Source organism: Neofelis nebulosa, chromosome 7 (genome assembly GCF_028018385.1).
Source record: "Neofelis nebulosa isolate mNeoNeb1 chromosome 7, mNeoNeb1.pri, whole genome shotgun sequence".
NCBI lineage: Eukaryota > Metazoa > Chordata > Mammalia > Carnivora > Felidae > Neofelis > Neofelis nebulosa.
In genome coordinates this window covers 17,422,163-17,442,913 of record NC_080788.1, presented here as the reverse complement: position 1 = coordinate 17,442,913, position 20,751 = coordinate 17,422,163, and the positions used below count along the sequence as shown (strand labels likewise).

General features: G+C 47.4%; 1 protein-coding gene and 1 long non-coding RNA gene across 4 annotated transcripts in view; one reads left to right on the top strand and one right to left on the bottom strand.

The window, feature by feature from the left end:
* Positions 1-20,751, top strand: part of LOC131516114 (protein FAM169B-like) — a 91,264-nt gene that overhangs the window by 29,516 nt on the left and 40,997 nt on the right. For both annotated transcript variants that reach the window (XM_058736715.1, XM_058736716.1), the window contains one exon: positions 20,007-20,092. In XM_058736715.1, the coding sequence (XP_058592698.1) occupies positions 20,007-20,092 (86 nt within the window). The remainder of the gene's footprint in view (positions 1-20,006; positions 20,093-20,751) is intronic.
* LOC131516115 (uncharacterized) lies at positions 5,831-6,906 on the bottom strand. 2 transcript variants are annotated; one of them, XR_009263901.1, is made up of 3 exons: positions 6,552-6,906; positions 6,132-6,268; positions 5,831-6,040 (listed from the first exon to the last, which is right to left on the bottom strand). It is a non-coding gene; the product is annotated as an uncharacterized LOC131516115 (long non-coding RNA). The 2 variants fall into 2 exon arrangements; XR_009263902.1 differs by having other exon boundaries at positions 6,643-6,906.

The window sequence follows — 20,751 nt, the reverse complement described above, 5'->3', positions numbered from 1 at the left end:
TGCATCCTGGGATAGACTGTTCTATTCTGGGACACCTCTGAGTATTAGAACATTTCTTCGTAAGGAATCCAAACTGATATGCCCGTACGTCTCCTTCCTGGCCTGGTGCCCCCACTGGGGCCATCCAGGCTTGCAGTTGTAGGCAGGGCTCCTCCACAGGATAGATCTTCCCAGGCGTGGGTCAGCTGCCATGTCTGACACACATTTCTCATTCTTCAGCTGCTCCCCCTGTGACATGGGCTCCAGGGTCATGACACCCTGGATTCTTTTCTGAGTCAGATCTAGGCTTCTCCTGGAACATGGCGTCCAGGGCCCGTATCACGGACGCTGTCGAGGGAAGAACCTGGGTTTTGGAGTCACTTAGACCTGATTTCCAATCCTTGGTCCTTGGTGAGTGGGGTGGCCTGGGTTAAGCTATTTAGCATCTCTGAGCTTCAGTTTCCTGTCTTTTTACTCAGTGGTGTGGCCCGTGGCCCAGCTGTGAGATAGCACCAGGAAGCTTGTTAGAAATAAATGGCTGGAGGTGGAGCAGCTGGGTGGCTCAGTCGGTTAGGCGACAGACCTTAGTTCAGGTCATAATGTCACGATGTGAGTTCAAACCCCGCTTTGGACTCTGCACTGGTGGTGTGGAGCCTCCTTGGGATTCTCTCTCTCTTTGTCTCTCTCTCTCTGCTCCTCTGCCACTTGCTCATACTCACGCATACTCTCTCTCTCTCAAGATAAATAACTTACAAAAAAAAAAAAAAAGAAATGCAATTACAGTTACTCATCATGCCTCGGCATTTCAGTGGAACCAACCAAAGGTTGACTCACCTCCAGCTGACAGCTCATTACCATGCATGCCTGGCTTCTGGGCTTTTTCAGCACAAACTCATTATTGAAGACATGGCCCCGTCCTCCAAAATTTGTTGATGTTTTGGACCCACAGGAAAGACTACTTTTATTCCCATTATATGTATAAACAGATTTATTGAGACATAATTCACATGTCATACAATTATCCATTAAAACATTTTTTTAAATGTTTATTTATTTTTGAGAGAGAGAGAGGATGCATGTGAGCAGGGGAGGAACCGAGAGAGAGAGAAAGAGGAAGATGGGATCTGAAGATGGCTCAGTGCTAACAGCAGACAGCCCCATGTGGGGCTCCAACTCATGAACCTCGAGATCATGACCTGAGCTGAAGTCAGACACTTAACCGACTGACCACTCAGGCGCCCCGAACAACCACCCATTTAAAACCTATAGTTCTGTTTCCGATTCTGTGTCTCCCTCTCTCTCTGCCCCTCCCCCGTTCATGCTCTGTCTCTCTCTGTCCCAAAAATAAATAAAAAACGTTGAAAAAAAATTTAAAAAAAAAAAAAAAAAAAAAAAGGGGCGCCTGGGTGGCGCAGTCGGTTAAGCGTCCGACTTCAGCCAGGTCACGATCTCGCGGTCCGTTTGTTCGAGCCCCGCGTCAGGCTCTGGGCTGATGGCTCGGAGCCTGGAGCCTGTTTCCGATTCTGTGTCTCCCTCTCTCTCTGCCCCTCCCCCGTTCATGCTCTGTCTCTCTCTGTCCCAAAAATAAATAAAAAACGTTGAAAAAAAAATTAAAAAAAAAAACAAAAAAAAACCTATAGTTCGATGGTTGTTAGTATATTCATAGAGTTTTGCATTTACCACCACACTTGCTTTTCATTATCCCTAAAGGAAGCCAACCTGTCTCCCCTTGTGTGTCACTGTCTTCTGCCCACCTATCCTCCTCAGCCTTAGGCAATCTACTCTGTTTCTATGAATTTGTCTGTTCTGGATGTTTCATATGAATGGAGTCACGGCCTTTTGAGTCTAATTTCTTTCACTTAGCATGATGTTTTCAGGGATCATCCATGTTGTAGATGCTTTAGTACACTTATTTTTATGGTTCCACACTATTCCATTGTATGGATATACTACGTTTTATGTATCCATTTATCAGTTGTTGGGCATTTGGGTTATTGCCACCATTGGGCTATTATGAATAATGCAGCTGTGGAAATTCATGTACGTGGTTTTGTGTGGATAGATATGCATACGTCTCTTTAAGTCAGCGTTTTTGTTTCCTTCAGATAGATACTCAGAAGTGCAGTTGCTGGATCGCATGGTAGTTTTGTTTTAAATTTTGTGAGGAACCTCCATACTGCTTTCCATAGGGGCTGCACCAAAGTACGTTCCCACCAATAGTGCGCAAAGGTTTCTTTTTCTCCACATCCTCACCAAAATCTTTTTGATACTAGCCTTTCTAACAGGTATGAGGTGATGTCTCATTATTATTTTGGCTTGCATTTCCCTGATGGTGAGTAATATTGGACACTTTGTCATGTACCTATTGGCCATGTGTATGACCTCTTTGGAAAAATGTCTACTCATCATAAGTGTGTTTTGAGACTCAGTTTCCAGTGCGTGGAGGGGGTGTTTTCCCATACAACACCAAGTAATTCTCCATATACCAGCTGGGTGTTACACCATTCAACTCAGGTCTGACACCATCTATCCAGAGGTAGCATCGATCCCAGAGGATAAGGAATTCAATCCTATAAGACTCCCGAGTCCCTTCACATGCCAGTTACAAGCCCGGGCTATTGCTTTTACTTCTGACCAACTGGCTACATATTGGAGGTTCCCATGACCTTGTCTTTGAACTTTCTATGCCAGTTGCACATCTAGGTTGTTACCTGTTTTCAGACTGCTATAAAATCAGAGTTTTCTACTTCTTTAGTTTGATTTGTTTGCCAGAGTGGCTCACAGAATTCAGAGAAACATTTCATTTACTAGATTACTGGTTTATATAATAGGATATAACTCAGAACAGCCAGATGGAAGAGTTGTATAGGGTGAGGTATGAGGAATAGGCAAGGAGGTTTCGTGTCCACTCCAGGGATGCTATTCTTCTGTTAACTCCACATACTCACCAGCCTGGAAACTCTTCAAACCCCCTCCTTTATGATATGGACATGATAGTTTAAATCATTGGCCATTGGTAATTGATTCACCTCTTAGCCTCTCTCCTGTTCTCAGAGGTCAAGGTGATGGGATTGAAAGTTTCCATGGCTAATCACATGGCTTGTTCTCCTAAAACCAGTCTCTATCTTTAGAAGCTGCAAAAATCATCTTGTTAACCTAACAAGAGACACCTTTGTCACTTAAGAAATTGTAATGAGCTCCTAAAGGAGCTTTGCCAGAAACAGGGATGAAGATCATCCCCGCCCCCTCTCTCTTTCTCTTCCTTGTTATAAATCACAGTATAACACAGATCCTCTGCCCATTTTGTAATCAGATTATTTGTTTTCTTTTCTATGGAGTTGTAGGAGTCTTTATGTATTTTGTATACTAACCCTTTACCAAATATATGATTTGCAAATACTTTCTCCTATTTGGTAGGTTGCTTTTCATTTTGTCGACGGTTTCCTTTGCTGTGCAGAGGCTTTTTAGTTTGATGTAGCCCCACTTGCTTATTTTGCTTTTGTTGCCTTTGCTTTTGGTGTCAGATCCAAAAATCGTTGCCAAGACCAATGTCAAGGAGTCATTGTGGTTTTTAAAGAATCTTATTTATTTTATGTTTATTTTTATTTTTTAGAACCATTGTGGTTTTGATTTGCATTTCCCTCATGACTAATGATGTTGAACATCTTTTCAAGTGTTTACTGGCCATTTTTATGTCTTCTTAGGAAGAATTATCTATTTCAGACTCTTTGTCCATTTTTACATTGGATTATTTGTGTTCTTATTTTTGAGTTGTAAGAATTCTTTATGTATTCTGGACACAAGTCCCTTATTAGGTATATAATTTGCAAAAAATTTTCTCCTCTTCTATGGGTTGTCTTTTTACTTTCCTTTTAGTGTCCTTAGAAGCACAAAAGTTTCAAATTGAAAAGAAAATTTAAATTTATTTATTTTTAGAGAGAGAGAGAGAGAGAGAGAGCAAGTGGAGAGTGCCAGAGAGAGAGGGGAGAGAGAGAATCCCGAGCAGGCCCCGCACTGTCAGCATAGAGCCTGATGTGGGACTTGAACTCACAAACTGTGAGATCGTGACCTGAGCTGAAATCAAGAGTTGGACGCTTAACCAACTGAGCCACCCGGGCACCCCTAAAATTTTTTGTTATGGTCAGTTTATCTATGTTTTGTTGCTTGTGCTTTTGTGTCATATCTAAGAAGTCTTTGCTTGTTTGAAGAGCAGGTCCTTCCATCCAGTTAGATTAACCCTTCCTTCTGGCTGTTTAGTTAATGTCATTTAGCCTTCGACAGTGTGCATTCATTTTTTTAAGTTTATTTATTTTATCTTCAAGTAATCTCTCCACCCAATGTGGGGTTTAAACTCATGACCCTGAGATAAGGAGCTGCATGCTCTCCTGACTGAGCCAGCCAGGTGCCCCTGAAGGTGTGCACTTTATTTTTTAATCCAAATCATTTAAAAAATGCTGTTTTTTTTTTATTCATGCAGTTATGATACCACTAAATATACACCCAACCTGTTATTTAGCATATATTTCTGGTTCATCCATAAGGAGATTTAAAGATGTTTTCTGAAATGCATGCCTGAAATTAAGAATGGAGGAAATCTGGCTCGTGAAATTAGGATTACTTATGTTTAGGTATTTTCTGAACACTAGCCTGGCACGCTTGGTAGAAAAGGTAAGCGAGGCCAGTTTGTCTTCTTTGGTCTTGGTGAATTCATGCTGATTTTATTTTTTAATTTTTTTTAATGTTTATTTATTTTTAAGAGAGAGACACAGAGCACGAGTAAGGGAGGGGCAGAGACAGGGAGGGAGACACAGAATCCGAAACAGGCTCCAGGCTCTGCATGGTCAGCACAGAGCCCAATGTGTGGCTTGAACTCGGGAACAGTGAGATGACCTAAGCAGAAGTTGGACGCTCAACCGACTGAGCCACCCAGGCGCCCCAATTCATGCTGATTTTAAATCCAGTCTTTCTTTTCTAGGGTCGTTATGGACCATCTTTTATAATTCGTTCTAGACTGTCATGAGGAGGGGATGTTCAGGGAACCAGACATTCGTTCCCAGATCTACATCTTCTCCTAACACATTAGGATAGTTCTGGCTCATTTGTTTTTTGTTTTTGTTTTTTTTTTTTTGGCCCAACCCTGGCCTCCCATACTCTCAGAGATTAAGGGTTACAACTTCAGGATTACATTTGCAGGACTTTCTGGCCCCTGGGACATAAATTCCCTGTGTGTAGAGACTTGAGCTTTTCTGAAAGTAGCTAACGCACCCCTCTTGCCTTTGCACTATTTCCAGTTGCCAACCTTGCTCCTAATTTGGAGCAAGTGAAGATGGTCCTCTGTGACCATTAGAGCATCTGGCTAAGGAATGTTTCTACCTCCAGGTTCTCCCCTTGAGTTTAGGCACAGCTCACTCTATTTTCTTGAATATTTTCCTAGCCTGCCCAAACTTACTCACTGCTGCAGTCTTTCCCATATGACCTTAAAGGATTGTGCTGGGCCTGGGGACCTGTCCTTGGTGATGGGGGTGCCTCTTACCCTCTACACTTGGTCTTTTAACATCTGACCCTCTCTGTTGGAAGGTGTCTCGGCAAGCTCCTGGGCCCCATGTATAGTCTTCCTAGATGATGTCTACCTGTTTTCCATGTTAGGAAACCTGCCAGATTTTTTTTTCAGCTCTTTTTCTGACAATTGTCTTTTTGATATATTTTTCATATAAAACCCAGTGGTCAGATGATCAGAGGAGACGGTGAAGAATACCAGAGGTTGATTAAAAATGGTAATTTATAATTCAGTCAAATGAAAGAGAGTTAATGCTACAGCATTATAGAAGTTTCTGGAATAAGGGGTCTTTTGGGTATTGCTGGGTGGAGGGAGGGGCCAGCCCTGGTTCTTGGCAGGGAGGTGGCAGTCTGGTCAAAATAGGGGGCGGGAGTTCTCCATTGTCTATTTTCTGGGATCGCTGGTTCTCTTTCCTGGCATTTGGGCTCACTGGTGGTCACACAGTGGTCACAGGGGCTGCCCCTCTGCCCTGCAGGGCTGGGGGCTCTGGACCCAAAGGAGCACCTGCAGAGGCACAGGGGACCCAGAAGCTCATCCCGCCACCCTGCCACTGCCCCCCAGCAGCTTCCCATCTTGCAGTCTGGCCATGACTCACCTGGTCCCTTCTTTGAATATTTTAAAGTTTCCTTTCACAGAACCTTCTCATTATGCTCCGGGCCCTTGGCTGCTGGGAGGCCATGCTGAGGTCAGTTAGATGCCTCGTGATGCTCTGGAGGATGGTGGGCTCTGGGGCTGGAGACAGGGGTCCTGTTTGGTTCTTCAGCTCTTTGCAGAGTGCCTTATGTGTGCCCAGAAGGGAGGATGAGTGGGAGCACAAGCCAACAGATCCTTGGGAGGACGGTTAGAGCCCAGGGGAGGGATGCCTGGCGGGGAGGGCACGGGTTGGGGAAACAGTGGGAAGGATGGGACTGGGGGTGGATGGCAGGTACGGGGAGGAGGGGCTGGGAATAGCTCAGCTCTCAGCTGGGCTTGGCGCTGGTGCCTACAGTGCTGGGCAACCGGGAGGGAAAATCACCTTGTGGGTGAGGGGAAGCAGCGCTCGCGTCTGAAGGGGTCTGTGGGAGCTCAGATTGGAGGGTGGGGTCTGGGTGGGGTCCTGGGTGCACCTTCAATGTGGGGCACATCCCTGGTGGCCGTTCATTCTCGAGTCATTTCCGGTGGCTCATCTCCGTGGGCGGACCGTCGGCTCTTGGACGGGAGGGCTCTTCCGGGTGGGTGTTGGGCCAGTTCTCGTCGGCTCCCTGTGCAGGGGCGGGTTGGGGGTGGCGGTGGGGGTGGGGGCGGCAAGGCTGACAAACAACGGGATACTTCCGGCGCAGGCAGCCGGAGGAGAGATTGTTTGTGGTCTTTTCACCGCATGTTGACTTCTCTGATTAGAACATCTATCCCCTTAGCTCTCTTCCAGGACGTTTTGTGACAAAGCATAACACTCATCCTTTCAAATTGCTGCTAATTTATTTACAGTTTTTGGTGATTGCATGTCATGTGCACCCTGAGAAAAACAAGCAGGGAATCAAAAAATGATGATTTTTTCCTGGAAAAGCATGCCCATTCTAGGCCTGCAGCGACAGCAACGAGCCAAGGCAAACATTCAGATGAAACTGGAACCTATGCGGAGCCCGCCTTCCCAGTGGCCGTCGCGGGGCCGGGCGGGATTGCGACATGCCAGGCCCCCGTCCAGGCCTTCTGGGGGCCGCGTTTGGGGCAGGTGGGTCGGGGGTAGGGGGTGGAAGGTGTGCCCCTGAGGTGCCCAGGGAGCTTCAGAATTGGGGAACCCTATCTGGGATGCTCCTCACCCCTGAGTGTGCTGTCTGGATTTTGGAGAGGGGTCAAGGGGGGAAGGCCAGAAGGTGACGGTGGAAGGGTGCTGCGAATTTGTGACTCCCAGAAAGGGAGCTCTTAATCCTGAGTGGGCCTTAAAGGGAGAGGCCTGGCCTCCTGGCGGGTAGGGTGGATGGGGCTTAAACACAGCTCCGTTTTGTGGGATGAACCCGCCGATGTGACTCGATGAAACGGTGGTTTCTGTCTATCCAGTAAAAAGCAAGCTTATATGGCAGGAGGGGGGTGGTTGGGGGAGAGGCTTGTTGGCCTGGTAAAGTCTGAATTTCAGCACGTGGGAAAGTCATTGCAGTTTTTCTGGCTCTGAAGTGTGATGGCCCCGCAGACTCAGGAAGCCAAGTGTAACCAGGGACCCCACCTGGTAACCACCTGGTTACCAGGCACCCCGTTGGTGCAGCCTCCCAGGACTGTGCGGACTTGGGATCCTTATGTTTGAGTCTGTGCTTGCTTTTTGGTGATGCAGAGGGCCCAAGATGGGTCCCTCGCCCCGCTTTCCACATTAGTGGAGTCTCACTGAAGTGGGTTTGACAGTTTGGGGGAAAAGAGTGCTGGCCAGAAATGCAGCTTCAGTTTAAATACCTGTTCCCCCTTGGCAGCTAAGGTGCCCGTGTGACCATGGACGTGAGGCCGGGACCAGGTGGCCCCCAGGTTAAGTAGGACCCGAGTTCCCTTAAGCTAGAGAAGCTCCATGCTGGAAGCCGAGGGTTCTGTTTTCCTTGGGCAGTGACTGATGCAGACTGAAGAGCCACTCACAGTGACAACATCGTGTTTTGGGAACACATGTTGGCTATTGTTTGGGATTTTCTTCATTATTCCGTGTTAATTTATGGCACTTACTGTGAGTTGGATTTAAACGTAGGGGAAAACAGCATCCCACAAACAAAGACATGTCATTCTTACCAAGGGACTAATGGTATTTGCAAAACAGGGAAGGTCCAAGGAAAACATTTCTAGTGCCAAAGATGGAGCCATTGTCTGGGGGTGTGGGTGCGTCTTTGAGGCATCTGAGGGTTTTACCACTGCATCTAGGGCTGTCTGCACCTTTCTCTGCTTCCCTGAGCCCTGAGAAACTCACCGCGTTTGCCTTGGTCCAGACTGGTGATTTTAAGATTCCTTTCCTAGATGGACTAGCTTTGGTGTGGGTTTCCTTCCTTCCTTCCTTCCTTCCTTCCTTCCTTCCTTCCTTCCTTCCTTCCTTTTCCTTCCTTCCTTTCTTTCTTTTCCTTCCTTCCTTCCTTCCTTCCTTCCTTCCTTCCTTCCTTCCTTCCTTCCTTTCTTTTCTTTCCTTCCTTCCTTCCTTCCTTCCTTCCTTCCTTCCTTCCTTCCTTATTTATTTATTTTGAGGGGAGCCTGGGTGGCTCAGTCAGTTGAGTGTCAGACTTCGGCTCAGGTCATGATCTCACCATTCCTGAGTTTGAGCCCCCGCGTCGGGCTCTGTGCTGACAGTTCAGAGCCTGGAGCCTGCTTCAGGTTCTGTGTCTCCCTCTCTCTCTGCCCCTCCCCTGCTCATGCTGTCTCTCTTTTTCAAAAATAAGTAAACATTAAAAATAATTAAGTTTACTTATTGTAGAGAGAGACAGACAGAGACACAGAGAGAGACAGAGGGAGAGAGAGAGAGAGAGACAGAGAGACAGAGAGAGAGAAAGAGAGAATCCCAAGCAGGCTCCACACTGTCAGTACAGAGCCCGATGTGGGACTCAAACTCATGAACTGTGAGATCATGACCTGAGCCGAAATCAACAGCTCGACGTTTAACTTACTGAGCCACCCAGGAGCCCAATGTGAGTTTCTTTCTGCCCCAACACCTTGCATTCCAGCGGCACCTCAGGAACCAGGCACCCCATCTTGTCCCTCTTCCTTGAATTAAACTCTTTGACTTATGAAAACAAAATTGCTTAAGGCAAGAGAGGCCTGAGAACTACAGGGAGGCTGTTGCAAATATACTGCAAACCAGATGTTTCTTTCTCTATGGCAGAGAGGCGCCCGAGTTCATGGGGCATCTGGGGAAGTGTTTTCCTTTAAGGAAGACATCTGTATGGAAATGGTAGCCCAAGTAATGTAATGTGACAGTTGCTATGTCAACTTGCGTATTTTTCCCCTCCCCTTAAATTATTGACCGGCTCGGTCAATGTTGCATAAAAGTCATGTAATGCCTTGGAATGTGTTTATGTGCTGTCCTCTGCCAGAACTTTTTCAACTTTTTTTTTTTTTTTTTCCTATGTGTATTTTGCTTTTGGGAAGATGGCCTGTCACTTTGGTTTAACTGTACTCTTTTTTTGTGGAATTACATATTTCTTAGATTTGTAACGGGGCAATCAATGGCAGCTTAGACTCCGGGGGAGCGATCAAGTTAAGGCAGAGGGTGGGCAGTAGGGGAACTTGAAGCCCCTTCAGTTGTGATCGAAGAAGTATAGACCATGGGCCAGGACATGAACAGCTTGCAGTTAGTGTGGGGGAGGTAAGGGGTGTGTGTGTGTGTTTGTGTGTGTGTGTGTGTGTGTGTGTGTGTGTGTATAAACCCTTTCTTCTTTGGTTCCTATGATGTTACGGGGGCAGGAACCTTCTCTGTGTCTCTGCTGTGTATCTAGCTGCCTGCTGGCTGCCTTGACCTTGTTAGCTTTAACAGGCATTTCAAAACTAAAGCCTTTACATCTCCTCTTGTCCTCACTTCTTCCTGGGGAAGGCACCTGCATCTTCCACTCAGGCGTGAGAGCTGGCTGCCAACCTCTGCCCCACCCTGTGTCTTCGGCCTTAGCCCAGTCTGATTCCTCAGGTGGTGTTTTCTGTCCTCTGGGAATCTCCCTCCCCACCAGCCTGACTGCTGTGGTCAGCCCCTGTTCACTTCTTGTCTGGATCAACACTTGTTCTCCCTGCCTCCAGCCTCACCTAAAACCATTCTCTACACTCCATCAGGGAGATCCTTCTCCAACAACCTTTTTTTTTTTTTAAACAACAACAACAACACTTTTTTAAAAATGTTTATTTGAGAGAGAAAGAGAGACAGACAGACAGACAGTATGAGCGGGGGAGGAGCAGAGAGAGAGGGAGACACAGAATCCAAAGCAGGCTCCAGGCTCTGAGCTGTCAGCTCAGAGCCCAACACAGGGCTCAAACTCATGAACCATGAGATCATGACCTGAGCCAAAGTCAGACACTTAACCGACTGAGCCACCCAGGCGCCCCAAACTTTTTTTTTTTTTTAACTTCAAAATGGCTAATGCCTCCTACCTGGGCATAATCCAACTGTTCTCTTTTTTGTTTTTCATTACAAAAATTAAAAAAAAATTTATTTTATTTTTGAGAGAGAGAGAGAGAGAAGCAGAGTACAAGCAGGGGAGGGGCATAGAGAGTGGGAGACACAGAATTTGAAGCAGGCTCCAGGCTCTGAGCTGTCAACACAGAGCCTGACTCAGGGCTTGAACCCTCAAACTGTGAGATCATGACCTGAGCTGAAGTTGGATGCTTAACTGACTGAGCCACCCAGGCGCCCCCCCGCCCCCCATTTTTTTAAGTTTATTTATTTTGAGAGAGAGATCACACCAACCAGGGGGAGAGGCAGAAAGAAAGGGGGAGAGAGGATCCCAAGCAGGCTCCACACTGACAGCGCAGAGCCCAGTGTGGGGCTCGACTTCACGAATCGTGAGATCGTGACCTGAGCCGGAAAGGAAGAGTTAGACGCTCAACCAACTGAGCTACCCAGGCACCCCCTCCCCGCCACCCCAACTGTTCTCTTTCTAAAACACTACTCTGATTATGTCTCTCATTGGTCAGACTATTCTAGAAACTTCTGAAGCTAATATCTCAGCCTGGTCCCCACAGCCTCCAGGTCTGAAGCCCAGTCTGGCTCAGGACTTTCATTGGCATTCTGCCTCAGCCCCGCCCCCCCCCCCCCCCCCCCCCCGCCAAAAGACTGCTGGTCTGAATATTTGTGTGCCCCATAAATTCATATGTTGAAATCCAAACCCAGTGGGATGGCATTAGGAAGTAGGGTTTGGGGGAGGTGCTCTACCCTCATGAATGGGAACCAGTGCCCCTACTAAAGAGACCCCAAAGGGCTGCCTTGTCCCTTCTGCCCTGTAAGGACACCGCGAGAAGTTAGCAGTTTGGAATGTGGAAGGGGGCTCTCACCAGAGCCTGCTCATGCTGGCAGCCTGCTCTCAGCCTCCCAGAACTACCAGAAACACGTTTCTGTTGTTTACAAGCCTGTACAAGTCCGTGGTGTTTTGTCATGTCAGCCCAAATGGATGAGCGCACAGCCCCTGGGTGGGTGCGTGACGGCCGCCCATGCCCGAGAGTGCTGGTCATGGTGTGTGTGGTCACGGCCTGGTCACCTGTCCTGCCCCTGCTGATGCCAAGTGCAGTGCCTGGCCCTTGTCCTTGTTTGCTGAATGAGTGGCAGGCCCCTTCCCCCACCCGAAGCACAAAATGAAATCCTAAAGCGTCCGCCCTAGTAAGGTCTTTCCATGCTGATCTCTCCTTTCTTGTCACAGTGTCTTTTTCTTGTCTGTTCCTCATCTTTCATCCCTTTCTTTTTGTTTTTAAATTTTTTTTTAAACGTTTATTTATTTTTGAGACAGAGAGAGATAGAGCATGAGCAGGGGAGGGGCAGAGAGAGAGGGAGACACAGAATCGGAAGCAGGCTCCAGGCTCTGAGCCATCAGCCCAGAGCCCGACGCGGGGCTCGAACTCACGGACCGCGAGATCGTGACCTGAGCCGAAGTCGGACGCTTAACCGACTGAGCCACCCAGGCGCCCCATCATCCCTCTCTTTCTGACTCTGTCAGCTTTCGTCGGGGCCTGGCCCTTGGCTCTGTCCTTTTGTCTCTCCTTCACGTGGAGATTGGGGGATCTGGAACCAACAGGACTCGGTTCACACCCAGTCCCAACGCTGCTGTTTATGGGCACCTGGCCTTGACCAGGTTTCTTAACTCCTCTGAGCCTCACCTGAAAAAAAAAAAAAAAAAAAGAATCAGCCGTGCAAGCATTAACTGAGATACTGCCCTTGGCGCTGTGCCAGATGCTTGGTGAGTGCTTGCACCTGTGGTTGTGGTACATGTTCTTGTTTTAAAACTGTAACTGGGTCATGCCCCTTTTTTTCTCCAAAGCATGGTGGCTGGCAGTGGTCTGCAGAGTACGTAGGCCCTTGAGTCCTCCCTGATTGGCCTCCTCCCTTCTCCCCACGCTGTCCGCTCTGGCACCCTGCAGTTCCTGTCCTTGCCCATCATGCTGTGCCCTTTCACATCTCTGAGGCCCCGCCACCTACGGTACCTGGAGTCCCCTTTCCTACCTGGGCTGATGCATCCTTCAGGCCTGCTGGGGGTGCCTTCCACCACAGACTCTCCCGGCCCCTCAGTAGGAATGCCTGCCTCATCCTCTCTGGTGCCCTGTAGCACGCAGCCTCCATCTGACTTCACTGTATTCCGTTTCACGTCCCAGGCAATTGTCTCCTCCTCGGAGTTGTCAGTGTCTTAAGCCAGAGTCTAAATTTAATCCCTTGAGTGGATTTATTATGTGCTTTGCACATAATAGTGACTCAACGTGTGGGTTACATGAGCAACATGTGCTTCAGAATCGTGACCTTCGGAGGGTCTGTGTATGATGTGGGTGCATTCTGCTGCCTGCCTGTGTGTTGGGGCAGATGAGGAGGGACGGTGAGCACAACCACAGGTGCTCCTGCCTCCTCCCTGGATATTGCTCATCCATCACAGTGCCCCTTTCACAGTGCTCCTCCTTGCTGAGTTAGAACGTGGCCTCAAAATCCTTCTCCGGAAAGGGGCGCCTGGGGGACTCAGTCAGCTGAGCCTCTGACTTCAGCTCAGGACATGATCTCGTGGTTCATGGGGTCAAACCGGGCATCGGGCTCTGTGCTGACAGCTCGGAGCCTGGAGCTTCGGATTCTGTGTCTCCCTCTCTCTCTGCCCCTCCCCCACTTATGTGTGCGCTCGCGCTCTCCCCCCCCCCCCCCAAAAATAAATAAATAAAAACATTAAAAAAAATCCTTGTGAGGAATGCTCGCCTCTGTCACAGCCCATCTATCCTTTCAAGGACAGGTGACAACCGGTTCTCCCTGACCCGTACTATGGAAAAATCTTGTCAACTTCTTAGCAATGATTGCTTTGCTTATTTATTCATTATAAAAAGCATGTTTAAACAAAAAAGGACTTAGCTCCTTTAAGAGATCTTGGGAGGCAAAATGAAAGGTTTAAAAATTTTGTCAGGGGATGCCTGGGTGGCTCAGTCAGTTAAGTGTCTGACTTCGGCTCAGGTCATGCATGATCTCATGGTTGGTGAGTTCGAGCCCCGCGTCGGGCTCTGTGCTGACAGCTCTGAGCCTGGAGCCTGCTTCAGATTCTGTGTCTTCTCCCTCTCTCTCTGGCCCTACCCTGCTTATGCTCTGTGTCTCTCTCTCTCATGAATAAATAAACACTTAAAAAAATTTAAAAATTTTGTCAGGAGGCACTGAGTGGGTTCAAATGTGTGTCTTCATCGAGCCTGAGGTCCTCCTTCAACAGCCTTGGAAGGAGAAAGTGAGGAAGACGGTGGTCAGCTTAACACTCCCTGACAGAGAAAGGAACGGCCACGAGAAAATGTGGTGGGTACAAACCTGTATCCACTTGAGGGAGCAGACAGGATAGTAGAGGTCAAGCTAGAGAAAGAAAGATAGACATTTCCATGCAAACCAGAGCAGGAAGTTTGGAATGGGAGTTTTCAGGAAGACACGGGAGTGTTATGAAGCAGTTTCCATTGTCTCATTGACAAAAGCCAACAAGTGACAAAAGGGCTTTTCATGCTTATTTGATATCCCAAAGAACCACTTGAAGCAAGTGGAGGAAGTTTCTGGAAACCACTGACAAGCTTCAAACACCTTAGGAAAAGCAGTTTGGTGAGGTGGACTCATTCACCTAACCTGCAGATGACCAGGTGAGAGGATGTTGTGGTCTCCATTTGACAGGTGGGTGCTCAAGGCTGGGTGAAGGTTCATATAACCAGGAATTGGAGAAGCCGGAATTTGAACCCCATCTGGTTCTGAAGTCTGTAGTCTTTTCCCTACACAGGTGCACAGGGCCATATCTAAATGTTTATGTCATCTTGTTCTCCACTGGCACGGAAGTCTGTTAGAGACTGGTGAGTGAATAGTCTATGTTTTGTTGAGATGGTATTTATTAAGAGTGAGGAGTCTGTATCTAGCTTCATTTTTGTGTGTGTGGATGCCTAATTGTACCAGCACCATTTGTTGAAAAGACTATCTTTGTTCCATTGTATTGCCTTTGCTCCTTTGTCAAAGATCAGTGGACTATATTTATGGGGGACTATTTCTGGGTTCTCCATTGTGTTCCACTGATCTTTCTTTCACCTTCCATTCATCTTTCTTTCATTGTCTCTTCTTTCACCACAACCACACTGTCTTGATTACTGCTTTATAGTAAGCTTTATATATTTATATATATGGATACTATAAAGCTTTAAGTAGCTTTGTAGTAAGTCTTGAAGTTAGTTAGTGTCATTCCTCCAAATTTGTTCTCCTTTAATCTCGTTTTGGCTATTCTGGGTCTTTTGCCTCTCCCTCTAAACTTGGGAATCAGTGTTGCTATTCACAAAATAACTTGTTGGGATTTTGATTGGGATTGCATTGAACCAAAAGATCGTATTGGGAAGAACTGACATCTGTACAATATTGAGTCGTTGTCTTTTTTTTTTTTATTGAAGAAATTTTTTTAATGTTTATTTTTGAGAGAGAGAGAGACAGAGTGTGAATGGGGGAGGAGCAGAGAAAGAGAGGGAGACACAGACTTGGAAACAGGCTCCAGGCTCTGAGCTGCCAGTACAGAGCCCGATTCGGGGCTCGAACTTGGGAATGGCCAGATCATGACTTAGGCAGAAGTCGGATGCTTAACCAACTGAGCCACCTAGGCGCTCCCCCCCCCCCCCCACGCCTTTTTAATGTTTATTAACATCTGAAGTAGGCTCTGAGCTGATAGTAGAGAGACCCATGCAGGGCTCGAACTCATGAACCGCGAGATCATGACCTGAGCCGAAGTTGGCACTTAACCGACTGAACCACCCAGGCACCGAACAATATTGAGTTGTCTTATCCATGAACGTAGAATGTCTCATTATTAGTTCTTTGATTCTGTTTGTCATAGTTTTATAATTTTCCTCATAGATCTTGTGCATATTTTGTTAGCTTTATACCTAAGTATTTCATTTTGGGGGGTGCTGATGTCAATGGTATTGTGTTTTTAATTTCAAATTCCACTTGTTCATTGCTGGTATATAGGAAAGCAATTGGCTTTTGTATATTAGCTTTCTATCCTGGAACCTTGTTGTAAACCAACGTTTACAGCCCTGTCTTTCTATCGGTTAGGCCTCGTTGCAGCTATCCCTACTACTTGAGGTGCCCTGAGTATGGCCTTGGACTTGTAGGGCTCTGTGCCTCTTCTCACAGGTTATGCTGCCTGTAGTGCCCTTGCCTGTTGTCTCTGCCTGTTGAAACCTTACCCACGGATCCAGAACCCAAGCTGTCTGAATTCCCCGGGGATGCTCTCCCAACACCCCTCTGCAGAATTGCCTCTCTCCTCTGGGTCCTGGTGATGCGTTGGCTCCCGTCTGGACTCTGGCACCTTTCGTGCCCCGGCCTGTATTGGAGCAGCTTGTTTAGCGCTCCTTCCTCCGCAGGCTGCCACCTCCCAAGGGCAAGAATGGGGATTTACGCATCGGCCTCTGAGGGCCTAAGACAGACAGCACTGTTCATGCATTCAGGAACTCAGCCATGGGTAGTCGAATGCAGTTTGACCATGCTGAGTTGCCATGAAGCCGGGCCACTGGGAGGTAGTAGCCTTGGGGACCTCACTGTCTTAACTTGTTTGGGAAACCTTGGAGTGTTCACAGAATAGAATCCATTACTGACATTTCTTTGTGGTGCACATCGCCTGTCGCTCAGGGGGCAGGGAAATTAAATCCATGCAGTGAGGCTGGGCCTTTAACTAGCAACGTCCTCTTGACTATTGTCACCACTGCACAGCCTTCTGCGATGTCCAGTCTCTGCTCAGGCCCTCGATGGGAGAGAGCCCGAGGGATGCTGATCACATTTTCTTTTAAAACCACAGGTGTGTGGCTTCCACTTTCTAACTCTTGGAACTTGCTGGCTTCAGGGTCTCAGAAGTGATGCCCTGAGGCTGGCTCTGCAGTGCCTGTCAGTCCCCAGGATCCATCCTTTGTCCTTGCTGAGCTGGCTGTAGTCTCTCTCCCTGCGCCCTGACACCACTCTGTCCTCCTGGTTCCTCTTGACTAGATATACTTTTCTGATCAAAAGCTGCTGGTTTCCAGAAGGCCGATTCTGTTTTTAAAAAGAGTTGATTTGGAGGACAATTTATTTTAGGTCTGTTGAATTTGATTGGACTTCACCTTCATTGTTATGTATCCTTAGCAGCTTAAGATTAGTTTTGGGAAAAAACAAAACAAAACAAAAACCCCCGAACAACAACCAGTTCAATCTATTTTGTGACAACCTGTGTGACTAATTAATGCTCTGCAGCACACTGTGAAATTTGCAAGGCACCACACAAATGCCAAATCATCACACATTCCCTGTTTGAAACTGTCTTAGCAAATTGAACATCTGTATTACGGTAATACACTGCATTAGTAAATGGAACATCCTTTATTGATTCACCTTGTTAAGCAGGAAAATAATCCTTATGGCTTTATAAACCTCCTGTAAGTTCTAGTAGGTGCCATTTTGAACATGACTTTAATTGAATAAATGAAGCCAGGTGTCAAGCATTTAATTGGCCCTTCTCTCGCAGCTGGCTCAATCAGTTTTGGAACGATTGTTGATGATGTAACTCAACAATGATATGACACTGACATGGTGGCTTAGATGCTCTTGGTCTTTGGGGAGGAGGGGCTGGTTGGGCAGAGTTCATGCTTAATAACTGACTAACGTCACTGTAACTTGGTCTTCATGGAGTTTTCTACTTAAGTTCTTCAAAGAGCAGAGAGCCATAGGGAAGAAGGTGGTAGCAGCTTAACCTGATTGGCCCACAAAATTGGTTTCAAAGTCATGAACCTTATATGAATGTTCGAGTGACTTTTGTTTTCTATTCCATGTCATTTTCCTCCACATCTTCAGCTAAAAAGATCTGACTGGGAAGGTGCATCGTTTTACTGTGTGGCTTCTGGACCCCTCAGGGTTGAGAAACTGGCATAAAAATGGCAATTTGGGGTGCCTGGGTGGCTCAGTCAGTTAAGTGTCTGGCTCTTGATTTCTGCTCAGGTCATGAACTTGCAGTTTGTGAGATCAAACCCCATGTCAGCCTCTGTGCTGATGGCATGGTGCCTGCTTGGGATTCTCTCTTCTCTCTCTCTCTTTGCCCCTTCCCTGCTCATGCTCTCCCTCTCCCTCTCTCTTAAATAAATAAACATGAAAAAAAGTTTTTAAAAAATGGCAATTTAATAAAAGGGGGTATAAAAAAGATATCAGAGGGGAAATTGTGTGGTACATCCAGACAGTGGAATATTATGTAGTGCTAAAAAGATTTTTGAGATCTCTAGCCATGAGAAGACAAGAAAGGAATCTTAAAGGCATATTACTATGTGAAAGGAGCCAGTTTGAAAAGGGTTGCATACTGTAGGATTCTAACTATATTACATTCTGGAAAAGACAAAAGTATAGAGACAGTAAAAAAAAAAAATCAGTGCCAGGGGTGGAGCAGGGGTAGGAGGAAGGGGTCAATCGATGAAGACCAGAGAATTTTTAGGGCAGTGAAAATACTCTGTAGGATACCATAATGAGAGATGCATGTCATTACACATTTGTCCAACACACAGACTGTATAACAAGAGTGAACCCTAATGTAAACTATAGATGTTGGGGGACTATGATGTGCCAGTGTTGTTCCATCAGTTGTGACAAATGTTCCCGCAATGGTACAGATAGCGACGGTGGGGGACACTGTGCGGATGTGTGGGCATGGGGTGCCTGGGAAGTCTGTGCACCTTCCTCTCAATTTTGCTATGAACCCAATAAAACTGCTGTAAAGAATGCTCTTAATTAAAAAATAAAAAAACACAGGGGCGTGTGGATGGCTCAGTTGGTTAAGTGATGGACTCTTGATCTCAGCTCACATCATGATCTCACGGTTCGTGGTATTGAGCCCCGAGTCAGGCTCTGTGCTGAAAGCACAGCGCTTGCTTGGGATTCTGTCTCTCTCTCTCTCTCTTTCTCTCTCTCTCTCTCTCCCCCTCCCTCCCTCCCTCCCTCCCCCTCTTGTGCTGTCTCTCTTGCATGCACTCTCTCTCTCAAAATAAATTTAAAAAATTAAAAAAATAATAAATAAAAAATAAAACAACAACAACCAAAAAACAATCAAAGGAACTTTGGTGTTTAAATGGAATCCTTAAGCAAGGAAAGGAGGGTTGCCCAGCAAGGGGGCAAGAGGCAGAGGCCATGACTGGATTTGCCTTTGGAGTGACCACTCAGTAGGGATGGATCAGCGGGGGACACTGAGGCAGGGGGTCAGGTGAGGTACTGTCATGGTCTTCTGTGCATGGTGGCCTGGACCCTGCTGGCATCTGGGGCTGGGTAGGAGGGCATGGGGCCCATCACGAGGTGGCAGGTGGAACTGATTTGGTGCAGCAGCATGGAGTGGGGGAGGAGGGAGACATCTATTAGCTGTCACTTGGCCCTGTGCTGGGTGTTTCCGTCCGATCCTCATCACAACTTGTCAGCCACCTCAGGTGATCAGTTTGGGCAACTCTGACGATTTTGGGGCTCAGTGAGGTTGAGGTGTTCCAAGGTCACCCTTAGAGTAAGTAGCAGGGCCCATGTCCGAACATGGAGTGGGCAGAATCCACAAGCTTCAGGGGCTGTGTAGCCTGGGGTGGGGTGGGGCAGGAGTGGTTGGAGGAGAGATGTCTCTTCCTTCTGCAGATCCAGCCCCAGAGCCTCCTTATTCAAAGGCACCCCCGCCACCCCATATTCTAACAGCTGACTCATTTCTGGCCTCTGCGAGAGAGCACTGTCCTTGGAGTCCAGTGGCCCAAGGGTGGACCCATCTCAGACCCCCCGCCCCCCCCAGCTTGCTGCCTTCAGGTTACTTTACCTCTGAGAGCATTGGTGTCCTCAGAAAAACACAGGTGACAGTTTCACTGTGAGAAGGGGAAAAAAAAATCATGGAAAAAAAGCCGGGGCCAAGCCCGGTGCTGAGGGCAATGAGAAGATGGTGTGTTTGATGGCCTTCCATAATGTTGGATTTGACTAAGTGGGGAGTTCTGAGTTGCAGCCCATAATTGGACCTTGAAGGAAAAAAAAATGTAATTCTTGGCCATCGAATTTGTGAGCAGTGTGGTGTGTAGCGTGTTTTGCCCAGTAGCATTGGGACACATATATCTCGTTTTGGAGCCAGCAACGGGCCATCTGTGAAGATCTCTGTGAAGTCCCCTTCAGGTGAGAGGGGTCACTCTGTCCTGCTCAGTGCTGTCAGAGAACACAGTTCTAGAGCTATTGCCCACGTTACCCACACATCCTCCTCCTTTGCGCCTCTCTGGAGGTCGCATGATGTTGAAACCGCCTCTCTGGTGGCCTCGTGGCCGTGTGCACATCATCATTTTCTCTTGGCTTTCTCTTTAGTTGTGGCTGTTTACATACAGGAGGCCTGGTGGGCCACCGAAGATGTGCTGCGAACCTCTGATCCTGCCCGAGAAGGTCTGATGAAGGTGAGGGCATGTAAATTTACATGGATATTGCAAAACAGGTTTCAAGTCACTGTGCTTATTATCGTGTTAATAATCGAAAGCAGTCTCCCTTTGTGGATTAGTCTCCTAGGGCGGAAACAACTGGAATGTATGGTCTCACAGTCCCCTGGGGCTACAAGCCTGAGGGCCACGGGAGAGAATCTGTTCCACGCCTCTGTCCTAGCTGTTGGTGGCCTCAAGTGTTCCTGGACTTACAGACGGTCATCTTCCCTTGGTGTGGGTCTGTGTCTGTCCAGGTCCCCCCTTTCTATATGGACACCAGCCATATTGGATCGGGGCCCACCCTAATGACCTTGTCTTTTTTTTTTTAACATTTTTTTTTAATGTTTATTCATTTTTTTTTTTTTTTTTTGAGAGGGAGAGACAGAGAGGGAGCAGGGAAGGGGCAGAGAGGAGACACAGAATCCAAAGCAGGCTCCAGGCTCTGAGCTGTCAGCACAAAGCCCGATGTGGGGCTTGAACCCACGAACCACGAGATCATGACAGCTGAAGTTGGATGCTTAACCGACTGGGCCTCCCAGGCGCCCTCCCCCTACCCCATGGCCTCATCATCTTAACTTGATCATCTGGAGACCCTATTTCCAAATAAATCACATTTGCAAGTTAGGACTGCAACATCT